Source organism: Ranitomeya imitator, chromosome 5 (assembly GCF_032444005.1).
Source record: "Ranitomeya imitator isolate aRanImi1 chromosome 5, aRanImi1.pri, whole genome shotgun sequence".
Classification (NCBI taxonomy): domain Eukaryota; kingdom Metazoa; phylum Chordata; class Amphibia; order Anura; family Dendrobatidae; genus Ranitomeya; species Ranitomeya imitator.
The window spans coordinates 126,523,656-126,545,689 of NC_091286.1; the positions used below are offsets into that span (position 1 = coordinate 126,523,656).

The window sequence follows — 22,034 nt, forward strand, 5'->3', positions numbered from 1 at the left end:
TAAACTTTTACAGCTACAAAATGAAACAGCCTTTCTTTAGCACAAATGAATAACCAAACATTTTTTTCTTCAGCACATAAATACCCAAACAGCCCTGTCTCTGGGTAAGGCAAAGTAAATCAAATGGTATCACCAACTTGGTATGGCAAAAACCTCTCAGGCTACAGTATAGTATTCACCAGCTCTGTCTTTCTCCAGCCTCGCACACTACTACTACCACCTGAGCTGGACCAGATGCATTTTATTAGGCCAGTAACACTGGGCTGGAGTATGGAAACAACCTTTCCCATCCTGGCTCTTTTTGTCGTTCTTAAATTCCAGACTCTTGAGAGAGCATCTGAATTTCTGTGTGCGGTAACTTACCTGGTCTGGGCTCTTTAATTCAGTAATTTTTCTTACATAGGAAAAGCTTTCTACCCAAGTAAACTATAGGCTGTGAAAAAGGCTTTATTGAAATAACAGTGCACATACATACATATAGAACATTAAAAACACTAAAAACATATACAGACATGACTATATTGGGTCATGATGACACATGTAACATAGATAAATGTCTATAAATAACACTCAAATCACTGGCACTGTATAACAAAAATATCCAGTGATTTATGATAACAATATGATGTCCTAAATAGATAAGTAAAGGCTTAAATATAACCTACATAATTATATACATGTGTCAGCATGGAAGGTTCATAATATATCAATGTCTTAATAAGACAGAAACCAAGATGAAGGGGATCTTCACATATAATGCATTAAAAATGAAAGCACCTCACCCTCCCTAGAATATCAATCAGACATGCATGTGAGCAGAAAATATACTTGCCAAAGGGTCCGAATCAAGCCGTATGAGACATCCCTACATGTATCGCTACCATCTGTAGCTTCGTCAGGGGAAGATGGAAGAATGCGCTGCAAGTCTGCTATAAATAGAAGTAAGTGCACTTACTATTACCGGAATCACCAACACCTGTGTTGGCAGTCAGGGAACAAGATCGCTGTATCCGGAAGAGGAAGCATGCTGTAAATTGGCGTGCGTGTCACTGTGCGTTCCACAAGCCGGAAACTATGTCAACGCGCATGCGCAAAGCAACAGAAATGAAAACCTATTAATTGTCTTGCTGCCGGTCTGTATGCGTGTCACAGTGTGTTCCAAAGGTCGGAACTAAATCAGCCCCCATGTGTAAGAGTAATCAGGGCTAAAAGGCAGTACCCCTATCTACTAATAGTATTGCGCTTGCACAAAGGTAAGATGTTATGTTTACAAATATATTTACGCAAAAGAGAAAACAAAGTTACCTATTAGATTAACCCTCCATGCCCAATAAATATATATATACAGTGGGGCAAAAAAGTATTTAGTCAGTCAGCAATAGTGCAAGTTCCACCACTTAAAAAGATGAGAGGCGTCTGTAATTTACATCATAGGTAGACCTCAACTATGGGAGACAAACTTAGAAAAAAAAATCCAGAAAATCACATTGTCTGTTTTTTTAACATTTTATTTGCATATTATGGTGGAAAATAAGTATTTGGTCAGAAACAAAATTTCATCTCAATACTTTGTAATATATCCTTTGTTGGCAATGACAGAGGTCAAACGTTTTCTGTAAGTCTTCACAAGGTTGCCACACACTGTTGTTGGTATGTTGGCCCATTCCTCCATGCAGATCTCCTCTAGAGCAGTGATGTTTTTGGCTTTTCGCTTGGCAACACGGACTTTCAACTCCCTCCAAAGGTTTTCTATAGGGTTGAGATCTGGAGACTGGCTAGGCCACTCCAGGACCTTGAAATGCTTCTTACGAAGCCACTCCTTCGTTGCCCTGGCGGTGTGCTTTGGATCATTGTCATGTTGAAAGACCCAGCCACGTTTCATCTTCAATGCCCTTGCTGATGGAAGGAGGTTTGCACTCAAAATCTCACGATACATGGCCCCATTCATTCTTTCATGTACCCGGATCAGTTGTCCTGGCCACTTTGCAGAGAAACAGCCCCAAAGCATGATGTTTCCACCACCATGCTTTACAGTAGGTATGGTGTTTGATGGATGCAACTCAGTATTCTTTTTCCTCCAAACACGACAAGTTGTGTTTCTACCAAACAGTTCCAGTTTGGTTTCATCAGACCATAGGACATTCTCCCAAAACTCCTCTGGATCATCCAAATGCCCTCTAGCAAACTTCAGACGGGCCCGGACATGTACTGGCTTAAGCAGTGGGACACGTCTGGCACTGCAGGATCTGAGTCCATGGTGGCGTAGTGTGTTACTTATGGTAAGCCTTGTTACATTGGTCCCAGCCAGAGGCGTAGCTAGAGCTTTTGCCGCCCGGGGCTGTTCCCGAGTTTGGCGCCCCCCCCCCCCCCCCCCATCCCCCCCCCCAGCTCAATACACACAAAGGTTACCAAAAATGGTTTTCCTGTTTTGTAGAACTTAAACTGGGCCTAATGGTGTCACCCCCACATGCCACACCTGTGACTTAATACCACCACACCATGACCAGGCCACATAGTGACCGAATAATACTACATACAAGGGACAAATACCACCGCACCTTTTCCAGACCACATATTACCACCACATAGTGACTGAATACTACAATACTGATCAGTAATAAAAAAAAAAACCACAATACTATCACCATAAGTGCCAGTATTCACAGGAGATCTGTACTTAGTATGCAGTGTCTGTGTAGAGGTAATACAGAGATCACTGGTGACATTATACACAGGACCTCTATATAGTATACAGTGTATAGTGTCAGTGTATAGGTAACACTGACTCACCAGTGACGTCTCTAGGTGAAGTCCTTCATCTTTCATCCAGCACAGACCGCCATCATTCCTTCCAGCCAGGACTCGTTTCTGCAGGAAATAACACAGTTATCTCGAGCTCCGCTTGCCGAACACATTACTTAATTTTTCACAACTTCTACATTACACCACATGAAGAAAAAAAGGTGATATAGTGTCACTCTGCACAGTAACAGGACCGCCCCCCCATTTAAAACAGTATACTCAAAAAATAAAATAAATACATCACTGCAGTAACAATATCCCTTAATTATCCCCTATGGTAATAATATTCCCCACCCTGGCCCCGTTTATCTCATTCCTGGCTCCAGCCATATGTTGTCGTATCCTGCCCTCATGAGTATCCATTCTACCCCATATGATCTCCCCATCCTGCCCCACCAGCCTCCATCGTATCCGTCCTGCCCCATGATCCAATCCTGCCCCGTGTCTCCAATCATGCCCCGTATCTACATTCTGCCCATGCCTCAAGTCCTGCCCCCAGTGTGTCCAGCATATTACCCCCATGTTGTCCAGCAATCTGCCCCAGTGTGTCCAGCATATTACCCCCATGTTGTCCAGCAATCTGCCCCAGTGTGTCCAGCATATTACCCCCAGTGTGTCCAGCAATCTGCCCCAGTATGTCCAGCATATTACCCCCAGTGTGTCCAGCAATCTGCCCTCAGTGTGTCCAGCAATCTGCCCCAGTGTCCAGCCTTTCCCCAGTGTGTCCAGCAGTCTGCCCCAGTGTGTCCAGCATATTACCCCCAGTGTCCAGCATTGCCCCAGTGTGTCCAGTATATTACCCCCAGTGTGTCCAGCAATCTGCCCCAGTGTCCAGCATTGCCCCAGTGTGTCCAGAAGTCTGCCCCAGGGTCTCCAGCATTGCCTCAATGTGTCCAGAAATCTGCCCCAGGGTCTCCAGTATTGCCCCAGTGTGTCCAGCAATCTGCCTCAGGGTCTCCAGTATTGCCCCAGTGTGTCCAGCATTCTGCCCCATAGTCTCCTGTACTGCCCCAGTGTGTCCAGCATTCTGCCCCATGGTCTCCAGTATTGCCCCGGTGTGTCCAGCAATCTGCCCCATGGTCTCCAGTATTGCCCAAGTATGTCCAGAAGTCTGCCCCAGGGTCTCCAGCATTGCCTCAATGTGTCCTGAGATCTGCCCCATGGTCTCCAGTATTCAGAGTGTCCAGCATTCTGCCCCATAGTCTCCTGTACTGCCCCAGTGTGTCCAGCCTTCTGCCCCATGGTCTCCAGTATTGCCCCAGTGTGTCCAGCATTCTGCCCCATGGTCTCCAGTATTGCCCCAGTGTGTCCAGCATTCTGCCCCATGGTCTCCAGTATTGCCCCAGTGTGTCCAGCATTCTGCCCCATGGTCTCCAGTATTGCCCCAGTGTGTCCAGCAATCTGCCCCATAGTCTCCTGTATTGCCCCAGTGTGTCCAGCAATCTGCCCCATGGTCTCCTGTATTGCCCCAGTGTGTCCAGCAATCTGCCCCATGGTCTCCTGTATTGCCCCAGTGTGTCCAGCAATCTGCCCCATAGTCTCCTGTATTGCCCCAGTGTGTCCAGCAATCTGCCCCATGGTCTCCTGTATTGCCCCAGTGTGTCCAGCATTCTGCCCCATGGTCTCCAGCATTGCCCCAGCCCCAGACAGTCAGAAATAAAGAAGAAAAAAAAAAAGTAAAATCCTCACCTCTCCCGTTCCCAGCGCAGGTCCGGTGCAGTCAGCGTCTCTCCGGCTCTGCGACGCTCAGGACAGAGAGGCAGAGCGGCGCGCACAGTAGTGACGTCATCGCGCCCTCTGCTCTGAGACGTCGCAGAGTCAGAGGAGGCTGCAGCTGCCGGCGCCGCAGGAACCAGGAGAGGTGAGTATAGAGCGGGGGGCGGGGGCGGGGGGAGCTGGCCCTGGTCGTGGCGGCGGACGGCGCCGCCCGAAGATTTAAAGGGGCGTCTTTTTTTTTTTTTTTTTTTTTTTTTTTAACTTCTTCTCCTGCAGCGCCGGCCGCCCCCAGCATTGTGCCGCCCAGGGCGGACCGCACCCCCCTTCCTACGCCACTGGTCCCAGCTCTCTGCTGTTCATTCACTAGGTCCCCCCGCGTGGTTCTGGGATTTTTGCTCACCGTTCTTGTGATCATTCTGACCCCACGGGGTGGGATTTTGCGTGGAGCCCCAGATCGAGGGAGATTATCAGTGGTCTTGTATGTCTTCCATTTTATAATTATTGCTCCCACTGTTGATTTCTTCACTCCAAGCTGGTTGGCTATTGCAGATTCAGTCTTCCCAGCCTGGTGCAGGGCTACAATTTTGTTTCTGGTGTCCTTTGACAGCTCCTTGGTCTTCACCATAGTGGAGTTTGGAGTCAGACTGTTTGAGGGTGTGCACAGGTGTCTTTTTATACTGATAACAAGTTTAAACAGGTGCCATTACTACAGGTAATGAGTGGAGGAAAGAGGAGACTCTTAAAGAAGAAGTTACAGGTCTGTGAGAGCCAGAAATCTTGATTGTTTGTTTCTGACCAAATACTTATTTTCCACCATAATATGCAAAACAAATGATAAAAAAACAGACAATGTGATTTTCTGGATTTTTTTTTTCTCAGTTTGTCTCCCATAGTTGAGGTCTACCTATGATGTAAATTACAGACGCCTCTCATCTTTTTAAGTGGTGGAACTTGCACTATTGCTGACTGACTAAATACTTTTTTGCCCCACTGTGTATGTATGTATATATATTAAAGGGAACCTGTCACCCCCAAAATCGATGGTGAGGTAAGCTCACCGTCATCGGGGCTTATCTACAGCATTCTGTAATTCTGTAGATAAGCCGCCGATGTTACCTGAAAGAGGAGAAAAAGACGTTAGATTATACTCACCCAGGGGCGTTCCTGCTCCGATGGGTGTCTCAGGTCCGCTCCGGCGCCTCCCATCTTCATTCCATGACGTCCTCTTCTGGTCTTCACGCCGCGGCTCCGGCGCAGGCGTACTTTGTCTGCCCTGTTGAGGGCAGAGCAAAGTACTGCAGTGCGCAGGCGCCGGGCCTCTCTGACCTTTCCGGCGCCTGCGCACTGCAGTACTTTCCTCTGCCCTCAACAGGGCAGACAAAGTACGCCTGCGCCAGAGCTGCGGGAGGAAGACCAGAAGAGGACGTCATCTCATGAAGATGGGAGGCGCCGGAGCGGACCTGAGACACCCATTTGACCAGACCGCAGCGGGACCGCCCCTGGGTGAGTGTAATCTAACGTCTTTTTCTCCTCTTTCAGGTAACATCGGCGGCTTATCTCCAGCATTACAGAATGCTGTAGATAAGCCCCTGATGACGGTGGGCTTACCTCCCCATCGATTTTGGGGGTGACAGGTTCCCTTTAAGGACCACACTTTACAAAACACACTTCAGCAAGAGAGGGAACAATAATACCAATTACTTAGACCTATCAATATTATTACTACTATCTCAGATCCCTGTTTTCAAATGTTTATAACTAGAAAAACTATGGTATATTATTACTAGTGATGAGCGAGTGTACTTGTTGCTCGGGTGACCTCCGAGTATTTGTTATTGCTCGGAGATATAGTTTTCATTGCCTCAGCAGCATGATTTACGGCTGCCAGATACGCTGAATAAATGTGGGCATTTCCTAACAAACAGGCATTCCTCACATGTATTCGGTGTATCTGGAAGCCGTAAATCATGCAACTGAGGCAATCAAAACTATATCTCCGAGCAATAACAAATACTCGGAGGTCACCCGAGCAACAAGTACACTCGCTCATCACTAATTATTACCCATAACTCATGGCGCCAAGAATCCAATATATAACAGGTTTTCATTGATGCCATGAGGGGCCACCATATTAAGCTTGTAGATCCATCTAGACTCTAGTCTTAGTAGTTCCCCTTGTCCATCTGACTTGCAGATGTTGTTGGATAATTTTTGTAGGCCAACAACACGCAAGCCATGTAAACTGCTAGAATGTATCTGTAAGAAATGATTTGCCACTGTAGATAAACTTTTACCCTTAGCCTGGTCCTGACTGGCCAAATTGATGTTGGAAATATGCTGTTGTGTGCGCCTACGCAGCTCCCGTAAGGTCTGATGTTCTCTATTACATGGCCCTCACATTGGTCTCCCTGGGGAACACCATTCAATCCTGTTACATTTTCCGAAGAAACTTTCAACAGTAAGTCTCAGCGTGGCAGTCCCAAAGTTATCCTGGGACTCCTCCAGGTCAGGAAAATTGACTTCAGGGGATGCCTCCTCAACTTTCACTGTACTGGCTAGAGAGATGGGAAATTCACCGATTACATCATGTGACCTTGTTACCATAGCCAACTCCTAGCAGCATATCTGACTAATGGGTGCTACAGCTTTAGTCCATAAGTCCCGGAACAAAGGAAAATCTTGTCCGAAAACAATATCATGCATGAAGTCCTTGACAACAGTCTGTGCATATGTCAACCTGGGCCATGGGATAGGTCTTGGCGTCTCCATGGATACACCTCACCCGTGCCCTCTTTCTATGGACAATCACATACAGAATTGTGGCAGTTAATAGGGTAACCAAACTCCCTGAGTTAATTTATAGCGACACCCATTCACCGTCACCTGGTACAGATAAGGTCCCTCACCATGGTGAGGTATGCCACTGCACGCTTAATGTGCAAAAAAATGACATACGGCTTTGGGGCCGTAAGAAAATGGGCCGCTATATCACCCACGTCATGACCCGTTCAACAGATAATGGTACAAGATGTACACCTTGAAACCGGCCATGACCCCTCCTAGGTCTTTGGGTGCCTCTCAGACATAAACTTGGGTCCCTTTTTTTGGTTATCCCAAAAAGGTGACCTCAGGTTCACTGGATTGCTAAGGGAGTTCCCCACATCCTTTCATTTTTCCATGAGGTTCACAAAGTCTTGAGCATTTTGGGGATCTCTGGGCAACGCAGTGATTCTCTGCAAGGCTTTCCGTACTGGCAAGGCCTCCTGTACTGGTCGCCTTACACGGGTATCATCACTTTGGCTGGTAGGAGTGTTGTGAATTCTGTTGTCGAGCTCCCTCCTGTGGTCGTGAATGGTACTTCGGCGAGTTCTGTCCATGGACTCCCTCTGGTGGCTGTGAGTGAAGCTGCTGCTTCTGAGGTTCCTTACACAGGTGACGTGGTTTATCCTTTGGTTGGCTGCTCTATTTAACTCCACTCAGATCGTTACTCCATGCCAGCTGTCAATGTTCCTGCATTGGTTATTGGTTCAGTTCGCTCTTGGATCTTTCTGGTGACCTGTCTTCTCCAGCAGAAGCTAAGTTCCTGATAGTTATTATTTGTTCATTGTTTCCTTGTCCAGCTGGTTATCATGATTTTGTCTTGCTAGCTGGAAGCTCTGGGATGCAGAGTGGCATCTCCGCACCGTTAGTCGGTGCGGAGGTCTTTTTGCACACTCTGTGTGGTCTTTTGTAGTTTTTTTGTGCTGACCGCAAAGATACCTTTCCTATCCTCTGTCTGTTTAGTAAGTCTGGCCTCCCTTTGCTGAAATCTGTTTCATTTCTATGTTTGTGACTTCATCTTAAGTCACAGTCAATATATGTGGGGGGCTTCCTTTACCTTTGGGGAATTTCTCTGAGGCAAGGTAGGCTTTATTTTCTATCTCTAGGGCTAGCTAGCTCTTAGGCTGTGAAGAGGCGTCTAGGGAGAGTCAGGAACGCTCCACGGCTATTTCTAGTGTGTGTGATAGGATTAGGGGTTGCGGTCAGCAGAGCTCCCACATCCCAGAGCTTGTCTTGTATCAGTTTAACTATCAGGTCGTGCCGGGTGCTCCTAACCACCAGGTCATAACATAGGAGGTGCCATCTCCGGACAGTTTGTCAAGAGCGCCATCTGTTGCTGTTGAGACTGCTGAATTATGAGTTTGTTGGTTTCCTGTTGGGGCTGCTGCTGCAACTGTAGATTGGCCTGGACTTGTTGCTTTATAAACCCCTGCATGCTTTTAGACCATGTTTGCAATCCAGTACTTTCCTTTACATTCAGTCTTTAAATTGTAATCACCTGTACTCTTTTTGACTTTTCTCACATTCAAACACCAATTGTAGGGGTTTAAGCTCTCTGGTAGCAGCTTGGATAACTGCAGGGTTTTTATATTAAAACAGAATAACGTTTATAGCCCTTCATAAACTTTACAGTTTCAAAATGGCCTTTCTTCAGCACAAGTGAATGATCAGTCTTTTCTTCAGCACAAATAAATATCAAAACAGACCTCTCTCTGGTAAGGCAAATTAAATCAAATGATCTTCCCAACCTGGTATTACAGGAACCTCTCGGGCTGCAATACAGACCAGACTATCCAGCAGCTCTGTTTTTCTCCAGTACAATACTACCATCTCAGATAGACCAGGCGCATTTTACTATGCTAATCAGACCCGGACTGGAGTATGTGAGTGACCTTTCCCACCCAAGCTCTTTTGGTCGTTCCTAAACCCTGAACTAAAATCCAGTCAAAATAAAAACCATATCGGTGTCAGATACCGGCCATCCAGGACCTTACCTCCTGACTTCTTCTTACACATGCTATCTGAAGCCTTTGGAGTCTCCGGTTGAAGACTCCAACAGGTCTATTTGCAGTTTCGCTGAGCATTGTACTGTGTGATTTGGGAGTGACTTTGCTGGGACTTCTACTTCATTCAAGTTTGTGAACTGTCTTGATTGTTTTCCACCTGAGAATAATCTTTCTCACTGTAGAATGACTGTCTCCTAATTGTTTGGATATGGGCTTATTGCCCTTCCCAGATTGATGGACAGACACAACTGCTTTTATAAGATTATTTCTGAGCCTTTCCTGCTTTGCAATGTGTGAACACGTAAATGCTCTAGACGAACAAATTACATTTTTTTTTGTATAGAAGTGGCCACCCTTGCTGAAGAACAATTAATCGGGGACGCTCTGATTATTAACATCTGACAGCTCCTTAGCTTGTTACTACTTATTGAAGCACACACTGTTTCTGCATTTTGATCTACCATTTTTTTTATATAATGGCATGTTGTACTTTATCATGTGATGTTGTTCATCGAGGTTTTATTTACCTAATTTTAAGACCTTTCTGGACCAGATGTTTTTTGTTTTGTAATTATCTACTGTACAACCATTGTTGTTACCATAGCCGGCATATTGTTTGTGGAGCTAGATCTTGACCTGCTCCATAGCTGATATTTGTCATAGAGCTTTAATCGCGTATCTGTGTCCTAGCATTTTTTTTTTATTATTATTTTTTTGTTTTCCATTTTTATTTACGGTATTTTTTTTTTCTGCCATGTTTTTGTTTTATTTAGTATCTTGTACTTTTCTGCATCAAACTTATGAATTTATATAGCGTACTTACAAGCCGTTTCAACTAAAATAAGTTTCAGGATGTATTTTACATAGTCTATTTAAAGGGTTTGCACCGCGTAATCTGAGAGCAGCATAATGTAGGGGCAGAGACCCTGATTACAGCTTTGGGTCACATACTTTGCCGATTGCTGTAGTTCTGATAATGTTAGTTTTTTTTTCAGTAGGAGATTATCACTAGAGGACTAGTAGCCCTCCACATTCATGAACTCTATATGACCCCCACCGTTGTTCGGCAGCTTTCTGCCTATGCACAGTGTGCACACAGAGTTACCAACCAGCAAGAGTTTTGCTGCACTCAGCATTCAGAGAACTGGCAGGTCTGCAGCAGATAAGTGATTTTTTTTGTTCCAGAATTGCAGCCCAGCGAGTGATATATCAGTAGAATTAGTGTTTCTTCCCCTACACCATGCTGTTCTCATGCTGTTCTCAGACCGGGTAGCAAGAACCTGGAGACCGATTTGCTTTAGCATTCATGGGTATCAAAACCGTTGGTCAAAACTCTGTATAGTTTATGCACAAGTCTGTAGATATACTAAATGTCTCGATATTTTTTTTTCTTTCTTCTGCCGTCAAGTACTAGTCCTGCATTTATATGTTGTTGCAGTATGAATTACAGCTATGGGAGAAAATTCACAATTCTAACATCTGTGGTCCTATCTCTTACCTAAAGATAAGAATGTTTTTACCTTACTCACTAGATTCATGGCAAGCTCTGCATATTTTGTCTGCTCTGTGAAGCCTACACCAGGTGGAGACAGCTGCCCGGATCCAGCAACCACACAGACCCAGAAGACATTATCAGATATGCAAAAGAATGGGATTTCTACAAGCAGTTTGGGATAGCTGCTCTGGGTATGGTTTCTGTGCCTTATTTTCTTAATTTCCAAAATAAAGAGGACCATTTATAATGTGTATTTCCTCTGAATAGATCTTAAGACCTATATCAAAGCATAAAGGAGTTGGTATACCTTGTGCAACCACTTAAAGGGAGTGTGTCCTCAAAAAGTGACCTGTTTAACCACATCCTTTTAATGTCCTGATAATGTGCCAATTTCCATAAGGACTTAAAGGGAAACTGTCACCCCGTTTTTTCAAGATGAGCTAAAAATAGCGTTAAATAGGGGCAGAGCTGGGCTTTACATTAGTGTATTTTGGAGCGTTTATTCCCCACCTATGCTGCCGAAATACTTTTGTAAAGTCGCCGTTTTGGGCTGTCACTCACGCTGGTCTGGTCAGGTGGGCGTTGTGACAGCGCTGTTTCTCCCCCAGATCTCCGTTGGTGGCGTAGTGGTGTGCGCATGTCCAACTGGCGAATCCACTGCGCAGCTTGAAGGAAAAGAGCGCGATCTGCGCTATTCAGCCGTTTATCGGTGGGCGCGGCCCTCTTCCTGAGGCCGCGCGTGTGCAGATGGTTCTTCTCGGCTTCCCGGGGCTTCAGGAAAATGGCCGCGGGATGCCGCGCGTGCGCAGATGTTTAATGTCCTGATAATGTGCCAATTTCCATAAGGACTTAAAAAGGCAATACACCTTCACGCTCTCGCTCTCTGACAACGCCAGATACAGCAGCAGAGAGTAAGCAGTAATCCCTTACATACTGCGATCAGTAGCGAGTGCAGCATGTAAGGAGTTTGCCACAGTGAGATCGCTCCCAATTGTTACTCCGTCCTCTCCCCAAAAATATGCTTGTGTGATACTGATGGCTTTCTGTGGCAACCAAAGATCTAATAATGGCATCTAGGTGTGCCCATAAATAAATCTTGTAAGTCGCAAAGTCTATGATTGCCAGTTAGAACACTCACAGGCTGGAATAATACACTGCACTACAAAAATAAATAAACCGTGCATTGCATTTTACTTGTGATTAAAGGATCACGGTTTCAAGTCCTCTCATGTGACTAATGTTATAAAGAAAATGTAAAAAACATTGTAATGAAAAAAAAAGTAGTGTCATTTCTGAATAATACGATGACGTCCTCTTCTTGTCTTCCTGCCGCAGCTCCGGCGCAGGCGTACTTTGTCTGCCCTGTTGAGGGCAGAACAAAGTACTGCAGTGCGCAGGCGTCGGGAAAGGTCAGCGAGGCCTGCGCACTGCAGTACTTTCCAAACCCACTGTACGTTATATTTGACATGATGGACCAGATGTTTTCAGTAATCAGACGCACCTATTCATTTGAGCCTTTACTGTGTCTGTTCTCTGGCAAATACCCTAAGCCTCAATCTCATGGACTTCTGGCTCAGAAATTGGACCAGTGGCAAGAACTGCCCTAGGTTTCCCAGTTTGGTGCTAGTTAAATGGTCTGTTGGTTATCGTACAAATGGATTTTGTTTCCCATTTTTTTCAGTGCATTGTATGGCAAAGTGAAAGGTGTCATTCAAATCTATAGCTATTTGTTTTCCTCTAGCTAGATGGGTTGAGGTCACTTTGACATTTTTAAGTCTGTGTTTGCATTAATGAAAAGGGTTCAGTACAGTCCTAGTAGCCGTTAGAGTGCACGCCTTCTCTGGGCTTTTTGTAGGCTTAATAGCACTTGCGGTGAATTGATTAGCCATGAATAAAATATTTGGGAACAATTTGTTCAGGTTGGAGAATGCAAATTTCAAAATTTCTTCATCCTACCCAGTAGACTTCTGGGTAGTCCAGGTGACCTGCAGATGGGCAATTATGTTCTTTTTGGGGAGAAATGGCTTTCGCCTTGCAATCCTGGCATGCACATTTGTTCAGTGTCCTCTTAATGGTGGACTCATGAACGTTTGAATTTCCTCCATTTGTAAACAGTCTGTTTGACTGTAGATTGGTAACCTTCTCCTGCCTAAGGAGCATCAATAACTCTTCTTCTGAGGTCCTCATAAATGTTTTTTGTTTGTGTCATGATACTCTTCCACATACAGTGGGGCAAAAAAGTATTTAGTCAGTCAGCAATAGTGCAAGTTCCACCACTTAAAAAGATGAGAGGCGTCTGTAATTTACATCATAGGTAGACCTCAACTATGGGAGACAAACTGAGAAAAAAAAATCCAGAAAATCACTGTCTGTTTTTTTAACATTTTATTTGCATATTATGGTGGAAAATAAGTATTTGGTCAGAAACAAAATTTCATCTCAATACTTTGTAATATATCCTTTGTTGGCAATGACAGAGGTCAAACGTTTTCTGTAAGTCTTCACAAGGTTGCCACACACTGTTGTTGGTATGTTGGCCCATTCCTCCATGCAGATCTCCTCTAGAGCAGTGATGTTTTTGGCTTTTCGCTTGGCAACACGGACTTTCAACTCCCTCCAAAGGTTTTCTATAGGGTTGAGATCTGGAGACTGGCTAGGCCACTCCAGGACCTTAAAATGCTTCTTATGAAGCCACTCCTTCGTTGCCCTGGCGGTGTGCTTTGGATCATTGTCATGTTGAAAGACCCAGCCACGTTTCATCTTCAATGCCCTTGCTGATGGAAGGAGGTTTGCACTCAAAATCTCACGATACATGGCCCCATTCATTCTTTCATGTACCCGGATCAGTCGTCCTGGCCCCTTTGCAGAGAAACAGCCCCAAAGCATGATGTTTCCACCACCATGCTTTACAGTAGGTATGGTGTTTGATGGATGTAACTCAGTATTCTTTTTCCTCCAAACACGACAAGTTGTGTTTCTACCAAACAGTTCCAGTTTGGTTTCATCAGACCATAGGACATTCTCCCAAAACTCCTCTGGATCATCCAAATGCTCTCTAGCAAACTTCAGACGGGCCTGGACATGTACTGGCTTAAGCAGTGGGACACGTCTGGCACTGCAGGATCTGAGTCCATGGTGGCGTAGTGTGTTACTTATGGTAGGCCTTGTTATATTGGTCCCAGCTCTCTGCAGTTCATTCACTAGGTCCCCCCACGTGGTTCTGGGATTTTTGCTCACCGTTCTTGTGATCATTCTGACCCCACGGGGTGGGATTTTGCGTGGAGCCCCAGATCGAGGGAGATTATCAGTGGTCTTGTATGTCTTCCATTTTCTAATTATTGCTCCCACTGTTGATTTCTTCACTCCAAGCTGGTTGGCTATTGCAGATTCAGTCTTCCCAGCCTGGTGCAGGGCTACAATTTTGTTTCTGGTGTCCTTTGACAGCTCTTTGGTCTTCACCATAGTGGAGTTTGGAGTCAGACTGTTTGAGGGTGTGCACAGGTGTCTTTTTATACGGATAACAAGTTTAAACAGGTGCCATTACTACAGGTAATGAGTGGAGGAAAGAGGAGACTCTTAAAGAAGAAGTTACAGGTCTGTGAGAGCCAGAAATCTTGATTGTTTGTTTCTGACCAAATACTTATTTTCCACCATAATATGCAAATAAAATGTTAAAAAAACAGACAATGTGATTTTCTGGATTTTTTTTTTTCTCAGTTTGTCTCCCATAGTTGAGGTCTACCTATGATGTAAATTACAGACGCCTCTCATCTTTTTAAGTGGTGGAACTTGCACTATTGCTGACTGACTAAATACTTTTTTGCCCCACTGTACGTAATAAGAAAATCGGACTTTGATAGATCCCTGTTCTTGAACCCCTTTCTGAGATCGGGCGTAATAGTACGCCAATATCGGACTCCCCCTGTTTCTCCACTTCAACTCCACCTTTCCCGGCACATGACAGCTGATCTGCAACCCCTGGCAAAAATTATGGAATCACCGGCTGTTACAGAACCCCCAACACCAAGAATATGTTATGCAGTATATATTATGTATAATAGGTTCCATGTGAAATGCATCAGTCCACAGGCTGCGCCCCTGGGCAGAGGGGACACGATATTCCCCTTTTGTCCTCCCCCACCTTTGTAATTCCCACAGTAAATATCAGCAGGCTCCGGCCCCCTGCGGCTATTGTAATGTATGTCTGGCCTGCTTTTTCTATTGGCCTCCCCTGTGTATCTGTGTTATATATTCTGTGTGCTGTGAATAAAGTGTGTTCTTTTAAACTGGAAATACGTGGAGTAGCAGTCAGCTTTTATATGCTCTCACGTAATCAAGGAATTCCAGCCAGCGTCCTTCATTCAGAATCCAGCAAAAGCAGAGTGGACCTCCTGGAACACGGGATGGTACTGAAAGAGGTACCCCAGCTTGGTAGACCCCGTTACACTGGCCTTGGAGGATGTTCATTCAGTTGTTTAATTTTGTAGAAAAAAAGGAGATCACAGACATGGCACAAAACTAAAGTCATTTCAAATGGCAACTTTCTGGCTTTAAGAAAAACTAAAAGAAATCAAGAACAAAAAAATGTGGTAGTCAGTAATGGTTACTTTTTTTAACCAAGCATAGGGAAAAATTATGGAATAATGAAAAACAAACAAACAAAAACACTCCAAAACATCACTAGTATTTTGTTGCACCACCTTTGGCTTTTATAAGAGCTTGCCGTCTCTGAGGCATGGACTTAATGAGTGTCAAACAGTACTCTTCATGAATCTGGCTCCAACTTTCTCTGATTGCTGTTGCCAGATCAGCTTTGCAGGTTGGAACCTTGTCATGGACCATTTTTTTCAACTTCCACCAAAGATTTTCAATTGGATTGAGATCCGGACTATTTGCAGACCATGACATTGACCTTATGTGTCTTTTTTCAAGGAATGTTTTCACAGTTTTTGCTCTGTGGCAGGATGCATTATCATCTTGAAAAATGATTTCATCATTCCCAAACATCCTTTCAATTGATGGGATAAGAAAAGTGTCCAAAATATCACCATAAACTTGTGCATTTATTGAAGATGTAATGACAGCCATCTCCCCAGTGCCATTACGTGACATGCAGCCCCATATCATCAATGACTGGAAATTTGCATGTTCTCTTCAGGCAGTCATCTGTATAAATCTCATTGGAACGGCACCAAAGTTCCAGCATCATCACCTTGCCCAATTCAGATTTGTGATTCATCACTGAATATGACTTTCATCCAGTCATCCACAGTCAACGATTGCTTTTCCTTAGCCCATTGTAACCTTGTTTTTTTCTGTTTAGGTGTTAATGATGGCTTTCGTTTAGCTTTTCTGTATGTAAATCCCATTTCCTTTAGGCGGTTTCTTAGATTGACTCCAGTTTCCACACATTCGTTCCTCATTTGTTTTGTTGTGCATTTCCTGTTTTGGAGACATATTGCTTTAAGTTTCTGGTCTTGACACGTTGATGTCTTCCTTGGTCTACCAGTATGTTTACCTTTAACAACCTTCCCATGTTGTTGGTATTTGGTCCAGATTTTAGACACAGCTGACTGTGAACAATCAACATCTTTTGCAAAATTGCATGATGATTTACCCTCTTTTAAGAGTTTGATAATCTTCTTTTTTTCAATTGACATCTCCCGTGTTGGAGCCATGATTCATGTCAGTCCACTTGGTGCAACAGCTCTCCAAGGTGAGATCACTCCTTTTTTAGATGCAGAATGACGAGCAGATCTAATTTGATGCAGTTGTTATTTTTGGGTATGAAAATTTACACGGTGATTCCATAATTTTTTTTCCTCAGAATTGAGTGATTCCATAATTTTTCCCTTATGCTTGGTTAAAAAAAGTAACTATTACTGACTACCACATTTTTTGTTCTTGATTTCTTTTAATGTTTCTTAAAGCCAGAAAGTTGCCATTTCAAATGACTTTAGTTTTGTGCCATGTCTGTGATCTGCTTTTTTTTTCTACAAAATTAAACAACTGAGTGAACATCCTCCAAGGCCAGTGATTCCATAATTGCTGCCAGTGGTTGTATACTTCTGACATGTGCCCACAACAGCCACGGGTGGAATCACAATCCACCAGCAGGTAACCAGTTAAATGCCACTGTCAATTTCTGACCGGCATTTAACTCATGGTTACCGGAAGCACGTTGCTAATCCCACCCGTCAATAACCCCGTCACATGATCTCAGGTCGGCATGACAACCAGAGGTCTGAAGCAGCCCTTTATGGTTGTCATTGCCGGATTGTTATGAGCGCCACTCCGTGGTTGGCGCTCATAGCAAGTGAGCATTTCTTCTACACACAGTCGATCTGATCATCGCCTGTATGAGGCAGAGCCGATCAAATAAGCCCTCACATGATCATATTGACCGGAAGAAAAAAAAAGTTGTGACGGGAAGAGGGGGAGAAAAAAACGAAAATGGAAATACCTCTGGTTGTGAAGGGGTTCAATAAAACACCTGATCATCATTCCATTCACTCAAAACACCAGACTCTGGTTTCGCCCAAAGGTTCACATATTTTGCCACTCGGACATTAGTTAATGGATCATTTTCCTGAATAAACAATGACAGTCTAATATTTTTTACTTATTTGCTTCAATTGATTCTTTTTTTCTACTCTTAGAACTTTTATGAAAATCTGATGTTTCAGGTCAAATTTAAGTAGAAATTCTGAAGTATTCATAACCTTTCAAGCACCACTGTATGAGGGCTTCCGTTTTGTGGAACTATAGTTTTGAATTAACCATTCGCATTTCTATAGAATGTACTGAAAATTGGGAAACATTTATTCAAGGGAATTGGGTACATGGTAAAACTATACATGAAAAAAATAGCCATTAGAGGAAGGGGGGCTAGTCTTTGGACTGTATACGTATCAGTACAAGTGATATGATTTCACTTGATTGGGTGGAATATCCCCTGCAATGTTCAGTGTCCATGAATGTAGAGAAAAATGACGAATGTATAACATATTTGGATTTTTCCCATAGAACAAGCTGCATTTCTCTTGGGGATCTTTATTGTTTTGTTCCTGGCAAGACCCAAGACTTTGAAGTCTCATTCTGAGTTTGCTTTTCTTCTGAAAGCCCTTTTGCTGTCCAGCTACGGGAAACTCCTGCTGATTCCTGCTGTCATTTGGGAACACGATTACACTCCCCTATGTTTCAGGCTCATCACACTTTTTGTTCTTACATCAAATACTCAAGCAATCCGAGGTAAGGATTTTATTTTTGCTATACAGAAAACTACAACCCCTGGCAAAAATTATGGAATCATTTGCCTTGGAGGATGTTCATTCAGTTGTTTAATTTTGTAGTAAAAAAGCAGATCACAGACCTGGCACAAAAGTAAAGTCATTTCAAATGGCAACTTTGTGGCTTTAAGAAACACTAAAAGAAATCAAGAACAAAAAATGTGGTAGTCAGTAATGGTTACTTTTTCTAACCAAGCATAGGGGAAAAATTCTGGAGTCACTCAATTCTGAGGAAAAAATTATGGAATCATGAAAACCATACAAACAAAAACACTCCACAATATCACTAGTATTTTGTTGCACCACCTCTGGCTTTTATAACTTGCAGTCTCTGAGGCATGGACTTAATGAGTGTCAAACAGTACTCTTCATCAATCTGGCTCCAACTTTCTCTGATTACTGTTGCAAGATCAGCCTTGCAGGTTGGAGCCTTGTCATGGACCATTTTCTTCAACTTCCACCAAAGATTTTCAATTGGGATCCGGACTATTTGCAGGCCATGACATTGACCTAATGTGTCTTTTTTTCACAGAATATTTTCACAGTTTTTGCTCTGTGGCAGGATGCATTATCATCTTGAAAAATGATTTTAATCATGCTCAAACATCCTTTCAATTGATGGGATAAGAAAAGTGTCCAAAATATCAACATAATCTTGTGCATTTATTGAAGATATAATGACGGCCGTTTCCCCAGTGCCTTTACCTGACATGCAGCCCCATATCATTAATGACTGTGGAAATTTGCATGTTCTCTTCAGGCAGTCATCTTTATAAATCTCATTGGAACGGCACCAAACAAAAGTTCCAGCATCATCACCTTGCCCAATGCAGATTCGCTGTTCATCACTGAATATGACTTTCATCCATTCGTCCACAGTCCATGATTGCTTTTCCTTATCCCATTGTAACCTTGTTTTTTTCTGTTTAGGTGTTAATGATGGCTTTCGTTTAGCTTTTCTGTATGTAAATCCCATTTCCTTTAGGCGGTTTCTTACAGTTCGGTCACAGACGTTGACTCCAGTTTCCATCCATTCGTTCCTCATTTGTTTTGTTGTGTATTTCCTGTTTTGGAGACATATTGCTTTAAGTTTCCGGTCTTGATGCTTTGATGTCTTCCTTGGTCTAACCAGTATGTTTGCCTTTAACATTTAACAACCTTCCCATGTTGTTTGTATTTGGTCCAGATTTTAGACACAGCTGACTGTGAACAACCAACATCTTTTGCAACATTGCGTGATGATTTACCCTCTTTTAAGAGCTTGATAATCCTCTCCTTTGTTTCAATTGACATCTTTTCTGTTGGAGCAATTATTCATGTCAGTCCACTTGGTGCAACAGCTCTCCAAGGTGTGATCACTCCTTTTTAGATGCAGACTAACGAGCAGATCTAATTTGATGCAGGTGTTGTTTTTGGGTATGAAAATTTACAGGGTGATTCCATAATTTTTTCCTCAGAATTGAGTGACTCCATAATTTTTCCCCTATGCTTGGTTACAAAAAGTAACCATTACTGACTACCACATTTTTGTTCTTAATTTTTTTTAGTATTTCTTAAAGCCAGAAAGTTGCCATTTGAAATGACTTTAGTTTTGTGCCATGTCTGTGATCTACTTTTTTTTCTGCAAAATTAAACAATTGAATGAACATCCTCCAAGGCCGGTGAATCGATAATTTTTGCCAGGGGTTGTATACATAAAAAAAACTTGCTAATGCTTTTACTTTTGAGCTGCAGAAGGTTCACCTAATATGCATTATTTTAAAATAAAGAAGACCTTGTTATGACCACTCATTATACACTACTGCATTCAACACATGAGGTTAGAAAGATGTTGTAACCCCTTACCAACAGCCACCATACATATTCACCGCATGTCAGTAGAGGGTGTACGAAACGGGCTCACAGGGTGAGCTAACCCCATACCTGGCAACTGTTAAACTCTGATTCTCATTTAACAAGTTAACACTGGCATTAACAGCACACCGGCATAGGGGTGCATCATTTTATGAGTCAATCGGCATTCTGTGACAAGATTGCAGGGCGCTGATTGTATGGACCTGGTTCACAGGGTGAGCTAACCCCATACCCGGCAATTGTTAACCTGTTAAATGAGAATCCCAGTTTGACACTGGCATTAACAGCACACCAGCATGGGGGTCCTTCATTCTATGAGTCAATCTGCACTCTGTGACAAGATTGTGGGGCGCCGTTTGGTTGCTACGACGGTCGGGGGTCAGTTGAAGACTTCGACGCCTGTCATTACGGAGCTTGGGCGGGCTTCAAAGGAGATCTTAAGTTTTACTATATGCAGCAATACTATGGTATTGCTATATATAACACAAGCAATCAGACGATCGCAGATTAAAGTCCTCTAAGGGAACTAATAAAAAAGTGGGAAATAAAAGTTTTAAAAAATGGAGAAAAAAATAAATAAAACTTAAGTTCAAATCACCCCTCTTTTTCCCCATTAAAAATAAAGATGATAAAATAAACATGTGGTATCGCCACATTCAGAATAGTCAGATATATTAAAATATAAAAAGAATTAACCTGATAGATAAACACTGTAAGCAAAAAAAAATTAAAACGCCAACATTTTTTTTTCTTTCTCACATTGATACTGTGAAAACTGCTGTAAAAGGCTATCAAAATATCATAGCTATCCTAATATGGTATCCATAAAAACATCTCGAACCTGTCACATGAAAAAACGGTATTAACCTGCAGATGTGGGGTTAATCTGCAGGTTAGTAGCGCTCTGAACCTGCCTGGCTCTGGCACTCACCCTCGCTGCCTGAAGCTGGCTTGATCCAGGGATCTGGCTAGCTTCAGAGCAGTGCTTGCAGGCCCAAATGCATAGGGCCTAAAGTGCCTAGGAAACTGGCCACTGAGACTGCAGGTGGCCGGTAACCTAGACAACGAAAAGTAAACTATAAAATTATAAAATGCCTTTCTTCTTGAGGTTTTACAAGAACTTAGCAATAACCATTTGTGGCACCCCTAGGGGTATTTGCCACAAAAATAGTTACTGACAGTAAGTACAAATACTAAAATAGCAAGACTGCACTACCACCTCCGGCCAGAAGGGGGAGCTCCAGAGACTCCCCTTGATCCATTCTGGTCTGAGAGAAGAAATGGCAGTTGGGCCAAGGAGCTGATAGTGAGAGGTCATACAGTTAAATCTCTAACAGCCCTGTGACTGTTACCAGGCCTAAATCACCGGCCTGAGGAGAAGAGGGATGGAGAAAAAGGACATTGTGAGAACCGGGTAGCATTAATCACTACCCAGAACAGGCGCAAAGACGGATACCGGATCCGTGGCTGTATTCATTATATATAATACAGCAACCGGAAAAACGTGAGGTGATATCAGCTTCACTAGGGTCGGATGCAGCAACAGACACAGAGTTCAGCGGTACTCCCAGAGGGGGTAAACCGATAAAAGGACTCGGGTTGCCCGTCGAACCAGGACCCGGAGGGGACAGATTGGGCCGGCAGCCAGTTCACATACAGCAGCAGGGCCACACAGAAATTGTGCACAATAAGAGGCGAAGACCCCGGCAGGGTCAAAGTAACTCAGAGTTCCCATACAGACTCCGGTGACAGGACTGGTTGTAAATCCTTTTATGTTAAAGTAAACTGGTTAAACGTTTCAGTGCCTCAGTCTTTCATTTGGACAATAGCCATCTATCCAGGATCGAGATCGTCACCGCTGGGAGAACCTGCTGCTGATCAAGTAAGTGCCTGTCCCCTCATGATACCCCTTACACTGTGCATTGCCTGAGGCCACAGCACCGGGTCAAGCCACCCGTGACATCCCCCTCAAGAGACAGACTCCATTGGTCCGGTGCTGGGTATCCCGGTCTCCTGGGCGTCACAAATTTAATATGATGAGGCAAACCTTTA

The 22,034-nt window shown here is 43.6% G+C and overlaps 1 protein-coding gene across 2 annotated transcripts in view; it reads left to right on the plus strand.

Moving 5' to 3' along the window:
- ARV1 (ARV1 homolog, fatty acid homeostasis modulator) overlaps positions 1-22,034 on the plus strand; it is a 49,235-nt gene that overhangs the window by 24,988 nt on the left and 2,213 nt on the right. For both annotated transcript variants that reach the window (XM_069769132.1, XM_069769133.1), the window contains exons 4-5: positions 10,877-11,030; positions 17,866-18,090. In XM_069769132.1, the coding sequence (XP_069625233.1) occupies positions 10,877-11,030; positions 17,866-18,090 (379 nt within the window). The remainder of the gene's footprint in view (positions 1-10,876; positions 11,031-17,865; positions 18,091-22,034) is intronic.